At 36.5% G+C, this 14,766-nt stretch overlaps 4 protein-coding genes across 4 annotated transcripts; 2 read left to right on the forward strand and 2 right to left on the reverse strand.

Moving 5' to 3' along the window:
- The first annotated feature begins 3,007 nt into the window (after positions 1-3,007).
- On the forward strand, positions 3,008-4,163 carry LOC106346728 (heme-binding protein 2). Its single transcript, XM_013786145.3, has 2 exons — positions 3,008-3,477; positions 3,593-4,163. Exons 1-2 carry the CDS (start codon positions 3,212-3,214, stop codon positions 4,020-4,022), a joined length of 696 nt encoding a protein of 231 aa, XP_013641599.1. The 5' UTR covers positions 3,008-3,211; the 3' UTR covers positions 4,023-4,163.
- Positions 4,019-8,826, reverse strand: LOC106346720 (ubiquitin carboxyl-terminal hydrolase 15-like). The gene is made up of 15 exons (XM_013786137.3): positions 8,598-8,826; positions 7,453-8,008; positions 6,972-7,341; positions 6,750-6,903; positions 6,580-6,654; positions 6,365-6,498; positions 6,192-6,280; positions 6,035-6,120; positions 5,784-5,946; positions 5,567-5,690; positions 5,334-5,491; positions 5,177-5,261; positions 4,894-5,106; positions 4,747-4,808; positions 4,019-4,680 (listed from the first exon to the last, which is right to left on the reverse strand). The coding sequence occupies exons 2-15, from the start codon at positions 7,854-7,856 to the stop codon at positions 4,164-4,166; spliced, it is 2,634 nt and encodes an 877-aa protein (XP_013641591.1). The 5' UTR covers positions 7,857-8,008; positions 8,598-8,826; the 3' UTR covers positions 4,019-4,163.
- A 1,462-nt stretch (positions 8,827-10,288) lies between these two features.
- On the forward strand, positions 10,289-12,377 carry LOC106346718 (splicing factor YJU2-like). The gene is made up of 7 exons (XM_013786135.3): positions 10,289-10,587; positions 10,897-11,046; positions 11,142-11,276; positions 11,428-11,544; positions 11,641-11,760; positions 11,871-11,934; positions 12,017-12,377. The coding sequence occupies exons 1-7, from the start codon at positions 10,390-10,392 to the stop codon at positions 12,220-12,222; spliced, it is 990 nt and encodes a 329-aa protein (XP_013641589.1). The 5' UTR covers positions 10,289-10,389; the 3' UTR covers positions 12,223-12,377.
- On the reverse strand, positions 12,234-14,244 carry LOC106346717 (interactor of constitutive active ROPs 1-like). The gene is made up of 3 exons (XM_013786134.3): positions 13,916-14,244; positions 13,605-13,702; positions 12,234-13,517 (listed from the first exon to the last, which is right to left on the reverse strand). The coding sequence occupies exons 2-3, from the start codon at positions 13,616-13,618 to the stop codon at positions 12,521-12,523; spliced, it is 1,011 nt and encodes a 336-aa protein (XP_013641588.1). The 5' UTR covers positions 13,619-13,702; positions 13,916-14,244; the 3' UTR covers positions 12,234-12,520.
- Between the last annotated feature and the right edge of the window lie 522 nt (positions 14,245-14,766).

The raw sequence follows: 14,766 nt of genomic DNA on the forward strand, positions 1-14,766 counted from the left end.
ACATGCGGGCCTAATTTTTTGTGAACATTTATTAGTTTATGTTTTATTAATTCAAAACCCAAAATGATAAATTTTTATTGATATTTTCTAAAAATTAAATAAAACATCAAATTATTTATATATAACAAATTTTTTTATTTATACAAATGTTTTTTTATTAATATTTAATTATAAATAATTTCATATCTTAATTTTCAATTTTTATAATAGAAAAATATTATTTCAAGATAACAATACAATATATAAGATAACAACACAATATAATAAGAATTATCTTATTATAATATATACAGAAATTATCTTTTTATTTTTAAATATATTTTTAGATTTTGGATAATTCTTAGCTTTAATCACTTATATTATTAAAAAATAAAATTCGTTTTTATTTTTTATTAATTTATATATTTAATTTATTAAGGGTATAATTGATATTAACCACTCTAACTTTTAACGTGAGAGCTCCGTTGCAAAAATTTACTTCGCAAATAATAGTATAGATATTTGATTTTCTGCAAAACTCTTAAACATATTAAATTTTATACAATAGTAAGTATTTATATACCTTCTAAAACAAAACAAAACATTGAAACTATTATCCTTAGTTAAAATATATTGTAACTATCACATTTTAAATAAAAATATGTAGCTACAATTTGAAACAAATATAGTTAAAGAAAAAATTGAAAAAATCACTAAAATACAAAATAATATAAATATAAACAAAAAAAAAACTAATCCTTATTGTTCAAAAACACAAAGAAATAACAGATATAAAACCCATATTTGAATATATATGTGTGTAGACATATCCAGAAAAAATCAAATTACTAAATTAATAAGAGAATTCTATTCACTTTTCTTTTTATCACGTCAGCTTGGTACTAAGAGCAGCATATCATTTTTCTTTTTTTTTTCTTCTATTTTTTCACTTTCAGCACAAATGGACAAGTATAATGTGTTCAAATATATTTTTGGGCTTTACTACAAATTAATGTTCTCCATAACCGTTGTTTTCTAACTATCAACTCATTTGTCTCTACTGTTGTAACTGGTGGTAAAAATATTATGGTCGGTCAGTTCATTTTCACTAATTAAAATGGACAGTATGATAAGAATGTTTGACAGAAAATCAAAACCAAAAAACTTTGATATAGCAATGATAGTAATACAATTAGCTTACAAAAAATGATAGTAAAACAATTTAAGCAAAAAAAAAAGTATAGTAAAACGATAAACTTACAAAATCTATAAACATTTTCGGTCTCTCTCTCTCTCTCTCCTCTCTTCTCAAGAACCAAACTAGACCAGAAGGTCAGGCTGTGATCGTAGAACATGACACTAACAACAACTTAGAAGCCTCTAAAGGTGATGCTTCATGGACTGAGGTTGTCGTCACTTTGGTACCATGACCCTTCAATTTTTCTCTAATGATCCACTTAACACACTGGATAATCACACATTCATAATGGATCAATATATGGAACCACATTAAAAAACTTTACATGGAGTTTGAGTTTAGAAACTCAATTGTTATCTCACCACTCTACAAACAACTAAGTATACAATGTTATGCCACCAAACAAGATTACCAAGAGATGTGACCACTGCTATTATTATAAGCACTAAGTTTGTCTATTTCATTTTAAGCCGGTTTCATTTTCATACGTCAAGAATATAATTCACAACAGAACAACTATTATGTACTGCACAAATAAAATTTAATACATGATTTACATCTCCTTTTAGTAAGAAAATTTCATTGCTATTTTATGAAAACAATCTGTCTATTTAACGGTTTCCAAAATTTTAATTTTGTTATGTCCGACATGAAAATTTTCTCAGAAACAAAAAAAAAATTATTTGGTAAATTATACAACAAACAAACAAAAGAATTTACGAATTTATATAATTCAGATGTCAAACAATCCGCGCGTAGCGCGGACAAACCACTAGTATAGAATATAAAAAGCTTAGACCTTTACTATTTGTTTGATCGTTGTCAACACTTCAGGCGCTTTGAACTTTCTCCTTTTGGATATCAAAACTTTGCCCAATTCATACATCAAGAATTTCGAAAATATAGATTGAAAGACATATATGCATCAAAACATAGTTGACATTTGATCACGAAAGTCAAATCTTTTTTAAAAACATGGCAAGCTTAAACCAAGAACGTGCCAATGACTTCCACAAAAGAGATTCAGATGATTAATCTAAGAACCTTCAGCAGCTGAGGTGGGCAATTCTTAGTCTTATATTTCGTCATTACATTCCCAAATTGATATAAAAGAAAATAAACTAAAAGACAAATGCATAATGTTTTGAAATGGTCTAAAACATGAAAAAACATCGATTAAAAAGTTTCGTGACTTATAGGAGTCATCTTTGTTGCTTTGGAAAAGTCGGTATGATTGATTCTTCAAAGTCATGCATGAATGTTTAGATACTAAAACATCAATCATCCTTAGAAAACTTGAGGATTCAAACGATCTGAAAGATAAAGAATGAAACATGTCTTCAAAACATAACGCACATAATCCACCAGCATGTCAATGCTCGTTCAAGAACGAAGGAAATGACTTCCGCTGGGGCAATTTCGTACGGGTCCATGATATGTTTCTGGGCCGAACCGCTCTGCGCCGGGTGGGTACAACTTTGTTTATTAGCGATTGTTTAGTTTCTCTCTCCCTCTCTGGGGCCTTGCTCGAGCATCAAACACGTCTCAGCGTTCTTCACAGTCCACATATAGTCCTCTGTAGTATTAATATCAGGATGATCCTTCTAGTTTTGTTTCTTACAGATTCATCCTTGTACTTTTAATAAAACATAATCACCCCTAACTTTGCTTCATCACAGAGCTCACTTTGCTTTATGGTATTACTAATGCTCCCTTGATTTTTCTTCATCACTTATGTTTTGGTAGTATGTTTATTTCCTCATTATGGAAGTAATCTATAGTTTAATTTTATTACAAATGTTTCCTAAAGTTTTGTTTTTATGTAAACATGCACCCTGTAGTTTTTTTTAGCTACACGTGTACGTGAAAAAGAAACGAGAGAAAAGATCCAAACGTTTTATTCTTACACACACACAAAACCTATCCTAAAATCAACCACACAATCTAAGAAGACGTAACAAGAATCTCCATTACTATAATAAGTCCGGCAACAAAGCAACCAGTTAGCTCTATACACACACCTTGAAAACCGCCATGGAACTAGCCGGTTTAAGCTTCCTCAAGCTCTCTTTCCTCCTCAGCCTCCTCTCCGGCGGTTCAGACCTTCTAAACCCAATATCCGAACCGGGTCTTGTCGGGAAATTCCCGCCGACGTGTAACAGAATCGAGTGCCCAAACTACGAGGTGGTTCACGCGGGAAACGGGTACGAGATTCGCCGGTACGATACAACGGTCTGGATTTCCACTGAACCGATTCAAGACATATCTCTCAAGGATGCTACAAGAACAGCTTTCTTCCAGTAAGTACACAAACTCATGTCTCGTCTTTTTTAAAAAAAAAAATTTTTGTCAAAATGATTTTGTTTTTTTTGTTTTAATCCGGATAAAAGATTGAATTTTTCAATGTGTGGACAGGTTGTTTGCGTACATTCAAGGGAAGAACGAGTATCATCAGAAGATTGAGATGACAGCTCCGGTGATCAGCCAAGTCTCACCAAGCGACGGTCCTCTCTGTGAATCTTCCTTCACTGTCTCCTTCTACGTCCCCAAAAAGAACCAGCCTGATCCAGCTCCAGCCGAGAATCTCCACATTCAGAAATGGACCCCTAGGTACGTGGCGGTGAGACAGTTCAGCGGCTTCGTCTCCGACTATAACGTCGGAGAAGAAGCTGCAGCGCTGTCTGCTAGCCTCGAAGGTACAGCTTGGGCCAACGCCATAGAGAAAAGCAAAGAAGACGGTGGTGTTGGAGCTGATTCAGCTTACACTGTGGCTCAGTATAACTCACCGTTCGAGTTCATTGGTCGTGTCAATGAGATTTGGTTACCCTTTCAAATGGATGATTAAGTGAAACTCTTTTTTTTTTTAATTATGTAATAAATAAAAATCAGACAAGATGTTGATTATCATGAAAAGACAAAATGTTTCGGGTTAGGGAACTCGAGTTAAGTTACCCCTAAAGAGATTTAAAAGACAGAATTATTCTAACTACCAGTTTTGTTCATAACTGTAAGTTTGTTCCTGACAGTTAGTCTCATAATCTACATACATACTCTGCTGGTAATAACCGTGGGATGATATGTCGTCCATCACGACCGAGTTGTTGTGATTTGCTTCTTCCTCCACGAAATACCGGGTTTCGGGTTTGGTACCCGAGAACATTCTGCAGGCGACGGTGTTGTGTGGGGACGGCTCCACGTTGTGGTGTAAGTTGTTGAAGATGGAGAAAGGAGAGGAAGAAGAGTCTAGGACGTGGCAGCCGTCTGTGTAGTCTACGGTGCTGAAAGAGTCTCTGGTTGATTCTGTGGTGAATGAAGCTGCTTCGTCTGAGCTCGTGAAGAGAGACCATTCGCTTGATGATGACTCTACTAAGTTCTTGTTGTAGTCCGCTCTCGGTTTGAAGCGGTTTACCGGTTTCCTCTGTTCCTTCATCTCGTTTCTTGGTTGAGGATGCCGAACCTGAGCTTTCCCGTTGTGTTCTCCTCTTTGAGGACGCGGGTACGATCTGCAAAAGTTATATAATTTCAGAAGCAAACATTAGAAGTTCACAAACTGGTAGGTGGTTTATTACCTCATGTAGAACAACATATAAGCTCCTTCTGACATAACTTGAGTCATTGGCACTTGATGAATCTGCATAGTTTTTTTAAACAGAAAAGTTCAGAACACGTTTGGCTTATTAACGAATAGGGGGATATGCAAATTAGTTTTTTTTTACCTCGGAATCATCGATTCTGAACCAGTTGCCTCTCAAATCTTTGACATAAGAAATGTAATGACCAGAGAAAGATGCGTTGAGAGTATCCAAGTGAACTATAACAGCGTAAAGCATATAAAGAGGAGGAACATCTCCTGTTCTTGTCATGAAAGGTATCATGTCCAGCATTTCAGGAAAACTTATACATTTGTTTATTTTCCCATATCTTCCTTCCTGCAAACGAAAATTGAAGAAAATGAACCCAAGGGCGTAATCAGTAGTGTCATTTTGAAATAACTGATACCTGGAATCTCTTGAGAACAATGGTAAGAATGTTTGGTGCTTCATGAATGCTCAATTCTTTCCTTGCTCTTACATATCCAGCGCACCTGCATTTTCAATAACGATTTAGTTTCAATACCAACAAAGAAGAACAAGCATTGTGGTGTTTTGGATCTAACCTGCTGCATCTATACATGTTTTCTCCATCGAGATCTTCTGGTCTAGTAAACTGAGTCAATGCATCTTGAAGAGATTCTACCCATCCGTAGATCTCTAGTGTGAGGTCCATTATATTCTCATATCTTTCTGATTCATGATCACACCTCAAACATTTCACCTGGTTTAAACAGAAAGAGTGAGAATATGTACAGTCAAAATAGACATAATTTTTGGAGACGAGAGATCCAAACACCTTTGAGCGGAGACGTCCACCAAACATATGTTGAACTAAAGTTGTTTCTTGCAGCCTTGGATCCACTTTAGTCTCGCCTCCAAGTCTCTCTAAACATATGGATTGCATAGAGGCAACCAAAAGCCTACATCCAAGTCAAAAATATAAGGTAATTTCATGAGAAATCGAAATGAAACAGTAAAATATAATCACATTTAAGAACTAGTACGAAAAAAACCTTAAGAACTCATGAGCATCTTCTTGACTCCCATCACCAATCTGACAATTTATACTTCGCATCTGTGAGAGGATTCTGCTAGCAGAAAGGGGACCTCCAGATGCTCTAAGCATCATTACATGTTGCTCAAGTTCACACATAAGACACCAATCTTTCCCAGAACCTGTTTCAAAAGATTAGCATTCATTATCCATGTAACTAACTCTTGTACGAATTAATGCTACAAAGATTAATTGGGAAAAAACCATTACATGATCTTGAATGTGATCTTCGAAGCAAGTAAGCAACAAGTGGTTTTGTACATGTTAGAGACTGCAACACAGCGTTTGCATAGCAACTGGACAAGAAAAGGGATTTGATGTATTAAAAAACCATTTACACAAAACAGATTTAGAAAGAAGTAAAAACCTGTTTCCACAATTGACAAGGCCCCTTGGTGATAAGTAAAACACTTCACACTGAAAGAACTTAACAAACTCCTCGTATGGAAAAAGCATCTGCAAATAAGAGATATTGACTCAAAAAAAAGTAGAAAACTAAAATATAAAACTTGAATTAGCAAAGAGCCAAAGGGAACTAACCTTCAGGTTCTTATGTCGATCATCATGCTTTGAGGAATTTCTTAAACCCATCATTTTCATCAAGTTTGAACCCATGCTTGAGGAGTTGCCATTGTTTTCTTCAGCCACGCCTGTATCCTTAGACCTAAGAGTCTCTGGATATAGATAATATAAACATGAGACATTACTACAAATGAATTCTTATATGCCAAAGCAAAGTCTCAGAGACTACTCACTTGATACCGCAGCTACTTGTCCCTTCTTACTTGTCTCTGTGCATGCAGATTTGGGCAGTGTAGCTGCTCTGATCCCTATTTAAATTAAACAACATTAGAAGATGCAAATCTCACACAGTATCAGCCTCAACTAGAGTTAACTTATATTAGCTTCTGGAATTAGGCCTTACCGTTTGGACAAGCATAAGAGCTGCTCGCTCCCAAATTGTGTTTGTAACTTTCCTGCATACCACTTTCAAAAGTTTGCCCATTCATTTGCATACAAGAGTTATCAACAGAATGCCTTCTAGAGTTTGTTTCCACAGCACCGATGTTGCTTCTTGACTGCAAGCAAAATCACTAGGCTTTAGATTTCAAGCACATGGAGATAAATGTTTTAAGAACAAGCTTACCTTATGTCTAGTGTGACCCTTCTTGTTATCGCCACCAGCACAAGCAGCTGCTTCACCACTAAATGATTCTCGGTTGGACTTGGAAGAATTTGGTTTTCCCACGCTTTTTCTCCCTTGTGTGTTAATTCGTGGTGTGATATCAATCTGAGAGATACCTTCGCTTGCAAATTCAACAGAGCTTTTTGAAGTCTTTCCCTTCGCTGTCTGCTTAATACTATTACTATACATTGTAGAAGAATCCATGCCGTTGTCATGCAAGACAGAATCATTCTCAAAGGAAACCCTCTCTGATGAAGAAGAGCAAGTCTCCGCAGGGATGCATTCGTCTTTATGAGCTAACCTCCAGTGAATTATCTGGCACTTCCCAGAGCTGCAAACGTCAAAAATCAAAGACTTTCATTAGTTAAAATGTCTGTAACATTTTTAGATAATGAAAAAACAAGAAACTTATCTGAAATCAAAATGGGGTGTGGAGATATACCAGTATCTAATAGATTTGCATCTGGAGCAGCGAGTCTTAGCAGGGTTTAAACACCTTGCACATACATGTCCCTCAGTATTAACAGGGACGCCACATGTAGCAGCCACAGAATCAGGTCTCAGCTCAGCAACAAAATCCTCTCTTACAGCACCACTCGCAGCAGGAACAGTCTTGGTCCTGGTTCTCGGAGCCCTATTCTCAGTAGCCATAGTCTCAAATCTTACACCCCTAACATCGGTCTCAGCTCTAAAAGCTTCTTCAGCTGCCATCTGAGCCAGCAAGTTAGCCTTTCCTCTTTTTTCAGAAGTTTCACTCCATTTACCTAACAGTATGTAAGCTACAACAGGAAGTACAACCAGAACCAGGAACAATATTGGTATGTCCGCTCCCCTTGGTTCGAGCATGTCACTAGCCACGCATTCATGACCCGGTTTTACAGCTTCTGAGAGGTCTCTCGTCAAACTACATGAGCTCACAAAATCCTCAAATCACTCTTATGAAGCTTTATTTCCAGGTACTTCACGCTACTTAAACTACTTCCCAAAATGGAACAACACTGCAATTAAGTACACCAACTGAATGAGTTTCTGTACATTAAAAAAAAAAAAATAGAACCATAATCTAACCGTTAAAAAGTGATTGATTAGCTTAATGACTCATGAAAACTCCTATTTTCGCATTACCTTAGCCTATAAAAAATATAACTTTTCTGATTATCCATCTGATTTACAGATTAAATTGAATCTACTCTCAGTTCTTGCAAAATGAAGAAACCCCCAAAACATGATAAAGCATCTCAGGTCTTACAAATCCACCGACTCAAAGCAAAAGTGGGTAACAAAAGTAAGAGATGAGCCATAAAGATCCAAAATTTTTAGATACAAAACAAATCGTTTAGTCACGATCCAAGGAAAGAACCCAAAGCAGTACGGATTATTCTACTGAAGCAGCTCAAAATCACTCAAAACCTCAAGGAGAGACGAATCTAGCTATTAAAAAAAAAAGCAATCTTAGGTTCGTGAAAGCCTCCATTGTTTTAGAATCTAACCATTAAGGAAGAAGTTTGACAAAAGTACAAAAGCTGAGAGAAATGGTCAAACATTAAAAGGAAAGAGTCAAGCTTTATGAGAATTTGGGCAAAATACCTTATTTAGCTAGACGAATGCGAAAGAAAGAGAAACCCTAGCTTCTCCCCCCTTATCTCTCTCTCTCTCTCTCTCTGTCTCGTCTTCTTTGTGAGCTCGAGAAAGAAAAAAAGATGCTTTGATTCCTCGAATGGGTAAGACACAAACAGTCTATCTCTCTTTCTAAAACACACTTTCTCTCTCCTCGTCCTGTGTAGTTCACACTCTTCGCTTTCACACTCTTCGCATACTCTGTCTCCGTCCTTCAGGATACTGTTAAAAATAAAACTAAAGCAGACAAATTTGGTTAATTAACTAATATAGGGCTAATTTGGTTATTACCCCAAAATATAGGTATGACAATTAATGTCGGAATATTTCTTTATGAATGTGAGGATTGGATGGAATTTATTACTACGTATGTGAAAAATAAAAGAAAGCGAATTTACTACTCCTTCCATTTTATAATGTAAACTCCTTTCATGTGTTGACAAAAAAAAAAAACTCCTTTCATGTAAGTAGTTTTAGCTAAAATCACAAAAATTAAAAAAATTATTATGTTTTAAATATTGTATAATAAATAAATTAGATATAACTTAACTAAGAAAAAATAAATATATTTAACTTGATTGGTTACACTATATTCAATAAATATAAAAATTACCTAAAAATATAAAAGCTATTTATATTTAAAAAAAAAAATTTCTTAAAACTACTTACGAAACGGAGAGAGTATAGAATAGACTTTCAGTCTCCTAAAATACATGCAGATCTGCTAATATTCTTAACGTAATTCTTTTTTTCTAAGTATGAAAATGACTTGTTAGAAGATCTAAAACTATTTCTGACGGTAATAAGTTTACTTTTTAGTTTTTTACTTTGAATTGTACTATCAACAAAATAAAATAATGAATAATCAACAATTTTCTTACACAAACGAATAATGTTTATTGCAGATTTCTTGAAATAGCTAAATTAGTCAAGCTCATCCACGAACGTGGCATCATCTCGTAATAGACATTCGTCACGTGGCGTCAAGCTATTTGTTCTAAACTTGTCAGTGAAACGGGTCCCACGTTTTGTACCATTCATCTCAAAAGGCGATATGAGTTTCACATCTCGAATCCTGGCCGTTGGATATTCTATAAGACGACTTTCAATAAAAACTTAGGTGGGACCCGCAGTTCTAGGGTTGTACTGTCACCCTCTTTCAGTGAATCTTGCACGAGTTTAACCACAATTTTATCGTTATTTACATAACCAGTCCATAACTATTCCATAATCAAACTAAAGACTAGAACTTTATATTTATCAATCTCAACTCTCTTTAGTTACTCGTTGGCACGACCTTGTTTCCGAATTAGTTAATGGAAGCTCAGCCGCAAGTGAATCTTTTCCTTGTCGGATCATTCGGTCGGTGGAGGAAGCAAAGTTTGAAAGTAGAGAGATTTTCAAATTGTATAAAATCTCATGGTTTCTTACGTAATTTCAATATTCTTGTATTAAGGTTACAATAATATCTGATTTATCTTGAAATTATAGTTAGCTTCTCTTGTGACTGTAGTATAAGGCTTAGCTCAAGATCATTATGATCTTGTTATTGGGCTTGACCTTTTTACCTTAGCCCAACATTAAGTATAACCCAATAACTCAAGCCCATGACCCGATATATAGTGCCGGTGCTCCAAGAGAGATATAAATAATACGAAGGAAGCCGAGAAAGAACCAAAAGCTTTAAAATCACAATTTTCCTTTCTTTACCTGCGATCTTGTTTAGAGGAAGGAGCTTGAGGAGGAAGAGGAAAGAGACGACATGGGAGAACGAAAGGTGCTTAATAAGTATTACCCGCCGGACTTCGATCCGTCGAAGCTTCCCAGGCTCAGGCGACCGAAGAACCAGCAGATCAAGGTGCGGATGATGCTTCCCATGAGCGTCCGATGCAACACCTGCGGAAACTATATCTACATGGGAACCAAGTTCAATTCGCGTAAAGAAGACGTCGTTGGCGAGGTAATTGAATCTATTTCTCTTTCGCTTTCTTCGGATCGTATTATATGTAGCGCTTATCGTTTTGATTCGGAAGCTTAATAAGAGTGTTATTTGATTTTAATAGGATTCCAGTGAAATTAATTAGGGTAATTATTGTCCTCAGTTCTTGAATTGAAACTTGCCCCGAAAAAAATTTCAGATTTGGGGTTTTAGGGTTTAGATGATTTGGTCTCAAGGAGATGACTTTGAACATAACGACTTCAGTAGTTAAACTTTGTGTTGTTTGATGTGCTGTTTTTCTAACCAGATAGTTTTTTGGTTTTGTTTCAGACGTATCTAGGGATTCAAATCTTTAGGTTTTACTTCAAGTGCACCAAGTGCTCTGCAGAGCTGACAATGAAGACGGATCCACAGAACTCTGATTACATTGTGGAATCTGGGGCAAGTCGTAACTATGAACCCTGGCGTGCTGAAGACGAGGTAAGGACTTCAGACAATGTTTAGCTCTTTGTGGGTTGTTGTTGAACTACAAGTTTGTAGTTTACTAAATTACTTATGTATTTTCTTGTGTACAGGCGGTTGATAAGGAACAACAGAAAAGAGATGCCGAGGAGATGGGGGACGCTATGAAGTCTTTGGAGAATAGGACTTTGGATTCTAAAAGAGAGATGGATATTATAGCCGCTCTTGATGAGATGAAATCAATGAAGGTATGTGACTGATGCCTTCTTCCTTTCTCTCTCTCTCTCTCTTGATCTCAGTGGTCGACTCTGAGATTTGCTTATATTTTGCTTCAGTTACATGCTTGAATCAGTCTGTCTGTACTGATTTTTTTCCTTTTATTCGGTTTTTTTTTTGCAGTCTAGACATGCTACTGTGAGCGTGGATGCGATGCTGGAGGCCTTGCAAAGAACAGGCGCTGAGAAGGTCAAACGTATAGAAGAAGAAGATGAAGCAGTTATAAAGTCGATATTTGGTGTAAGTGTTCATATCCTTCTTTTGTAAATGTTGTTCTTCACATGACATTTAGTTTTGCTTAACTTTTAAAATATCTCTTGTTTCATCTAAATGCAGAAACAGAAAGAAGTTGTTAGGAGAATTGCAGATGAAGACGATGAGGATGATGATGATGATGATGATTATCCCAGCCTTCAGAAGGAGAAGAAAGAAGGATCATCTTCAGATCTTTCAAAGGTTATTCCTTCATCTAAATTTATTTCTCTAAACGTTTGCAGACATGGCTCATCTTGTGTCTCCTTTATTGGAAACAGGACTAACTGTTAATTCTTTTTATTTTGATACAGAAGAGAAAGGCATCAGAAGAAAGTCCAAGCAACCCCACAGATATTCTGACTAGTTCATCTGCAGGTTAGTTATCAGTTTTTCTTTTCAAGTTTTTAATTTCCTTTTTCAGTTTAATCTTCTTAACGTTTACCCCCATTTCAATCAGATAACCCGAAGGAGCCCAAGAAACGAGCTACCAGCAAGCAACCCTTCAAAGCCGTTCACATAAAAGTCATCAAGAAGCAATCTCAGCCAGCTTCTTCGACGACTCCTGCTCCTGCAAAACCCGAGGAGAAGAAGACTGACGTTGTGGCTAACGCCGGATTAGCTTCTTTATTCCAGAACTATGGCAGTGATGAAGACGAGGATTGATTTTTATTTTCGGTTGCCAACAGGTTTCGCACTCTCAAAGTTCTATATCACTGTTTTAGAATTGAATCCATCCATGTGCTATATTATAACTGAGTTGATGGTGCGATCATACGATGCATATTTCTTGAGTGTTCATAAAATTATTTTACAGACAATAGCAGAGAATCTGGTAATGATTTGGATTGATAGTTAGCTTCTGATGATGAAGCTGACCAACTTACAAAAGTCTTCACATAAATACAGCAAAATGCATCCCAATTAGAAGAAGAAGAAAAAAAACAGAAATGGTAACTGCAACTTACTTCTGTCCTCTCTTCTTCCACAACTCACCAAACATCTTCATCCCAGAACTCTTCCTCTTCCCACTTCCCAATCCATCATCAGAATCATCAGCCACCCCCGGCGGTTCCAGGAACCCAACCTCTGCATTCGGGTCAAACAACCCACCTGCAAAACACTTCTCTGCTGACCGAGATCGATCCCTCTCAAACTCTCTAGAAAGAACGGCAGCTGCAGCATCCGCCGCCTTCCTCCACTGCTTGGTTTGAACTCTAAGCTTCTTCATCTCAGCCTCTAAAGCCTCTTTCGCTTCTTCTACGGACTCGAGCTTCTCCTTTAAGTGAGCTGTCTTTGCTCTGCTTTCTTCTAAGTCTTCCCCCATCCGACTCACCTTTGAAGCCATCTCGTCTTCATTAGCTTTCACGTTAGACATCTCTGTCGCCGAATCGCTCAGCTGACTCCTCAAGCTCTCGTTTTCTTTGCCTAGTGATTCATCTTCTTTCTCCATATCGTACAGTCTAGCTTTCAACATCTTTATCTCATCTTCCTTTGCAACCAAGTTCTCAGCTTCTTCATCTTTTACTACAGCAATCTTCTCAACAGGAACCTCAAACACATCAGTCTCTTTCTGCGCATCTCCAGGGATCTCGTCTCTATCGATTGTATCAGCCTCATAAGCAGGTCCTTCCACTAGAGCCTGAGGGTTTGGTTTCTTAGATTTGACATTATGATGAAGCTCATCTTGAGCTTGTTCCTTGACAGCTTTAGCATTAGCCAACTGCTCTTTGAGCAATCTCAGCTCCTCTTGTGCTTGTCCTAACTGCGACTCCAGATCAGATATTCGGCCCCCAAGTTTCTTCTGACCAGGAGGAGCCCCACCGCTTCTAGGAGATCTACGGTCAACACCAAGCTTAGAACTCCGGTCAGTACTGATCAGACGGTTGGGGTGACTCAAGTCAGAAGTAGACGACGATGTCCTCAACTTCGGAGCTTGCCTCTGAGACAACTCTGAAACTCTAAAGAAGACAACACCATAACAACCTTTATTAGTCACACACCACATACATACAGAGATCAATATCGTATGTAGTCAAAATATTTACCTTGGTCTTGGCATGTTGGGTCTTTTCTGCAGAGGATTTAACTAAGACAGAAGCCAAAGTTGGTGGAGGCTCGAAGGTTATGTAGTTGTTATGAAAATCTAAAGAATATATAAAACCAGAAATGTCATTTATTACAGCAACTATTAAAGCCATGACTCATGTCGGAACTTTTCAAGGAACTTAGACAAGGTAATAATCATTCTCAATGAAGATGATTCTAAAGCTACAAGAAATTTGAAAAGATTTTTCCTTTTTATGTTCATTTTCACTTTATAAGCAAGGATCCAACAGGAAAAAGGTTTGAAACTTACCTTAAAGAAAGATGAGTTATTTGCATTTGAGATTCCGGAGGTAACTTGGAGAATGTGTGGAAATAGTTAAAAGAGTGTGTGAACTAAATATGAAAAAGAAAGATGATTGTCGTTGGCTGATTGTGAGTTAATAGGAACAAGTAACAACGACATAAAACCAGAAGAAGACCCAAGATGAGGAGAGAGAGAGAGTTGTAATGTAACGCATGCACAATTTCGAAACAGACAGCTTTATTTGAAGACACTCTCAAAAATCAAGAAGCAGAGAGAGATGAAATTAAAAAAAAAATGGAGAGAGATGTGAGTTTTGAAGATTTGAAATAAAGTTGTTGACGAAATTGGGTGTAGTGAAGTTTTTCAGTTTTAAAATCGAGGGACCATTGGGGGCCAATAAGGACCAACATGTAATTTTCAGTCTCTGAATCACGTCCACATATACACGTAAGACATATAATAATCATGTTTCTATAATAATCATTATATAAGTCGGCTCTTTTTTGGTTGGTTTTGGGTTCGAATAAGTCAATAACACACGAGTGAATATCCCTATACCAAAGCCTGACAATGGTTACTCAATTAGAAAATGAGTATGTAATGATAAAGTTTGAGAACTGAATCTAAGATATTTGATTTTATTTACGTGCATATTTGTTTTGGTGATATAAATGTGGATTTATGTAGAAAAATGTTTACAATAATTCTTGGGAAAACTGCCAAATGACTCACAACTTGATTTATAATGAAAAAGTAAATTCAAACTCGAATCAAATGCAAAAGTAACTTAAAAGATTATTGAAATTACAAGTACCCCCTTGTGAACAAACAAAAAAATTGATCTTTTAATATAAACG

This window comes from Brassica napus, chromosome A6 (genome assembly GCF_020379485.1).
Source record: "Brassica napus cultivar Da-Ae chromosome A6, Da-Ae, whole genome shotgun sequence".
Taxonomy (NCBI): Eukaryota; Viridiplantae; Streptophyta; class Magnoliopsida; order Brassicales; family Brassicaceae; genus Brassica; species Brassica napus.

Excerpts from the sequence above, each read along its gene's own strand:
- LOC106346720 (XM_013786137.3), bottom strand. The coding sequence starts at position 7,856 with ATGCTCGAACCAAGGGGAGCGGACATACCAATATTGTTCCTGGTTCTG. Across the intron at positions 7,342-7,452 it reads TGCAAATCTATTAGATACTG|CTCTGGGAAGTGCCAGATAA; the intron begins GTATATCTCCAC and ends TGACGTTTGCAG. Across the intron at positions 6,121-6,191 it reads CTTGTCAATTGTGGAAACAG|TTGCTATGCAAACGCTGTGT; the intron begins GTTTTTACTTCT and ends TTTCTTGTCCAG.
- LOC106346718 (XM_013786135.3), top strand. The coding sequence starts at position 10,390 with ATGGGAGAACGAAAGGTGCTTAATAAGTATTACCCGCCGGACTTCGAT. Across the intron at positions 11,545-11,640 it reads TTATAAAGTCGATATTTGGT|AAACAGAAAGAAGTTGTTAG; the intron begins GTAAGTGTTCAT and ends ATCTAAATGCAG. Across the intron at positions 11,935-12,016 it reads TCTGACTAGTTCATCTGCAG|ATAACCCGAAGGAGCCCAAG; the intron begins GTTAGTTATCAG and ends CATTTCAATCAG.
- LOC106346728 (XM_013786145.3), top strand. The coding sequence starts at position 3,212 with ATGGAACTAGCCGGTTTAAGCTTCCTCAAGCTCTCTTTCCTCCTCAGC. Across the intron at positions 3,478-3,592 it reads ACAAGAACAGCTTTCTTCCA|GTTGTTTGCGTACATTCAAG; the intron begins GTAAGTACACAA and ends ATGTGTGGACAG.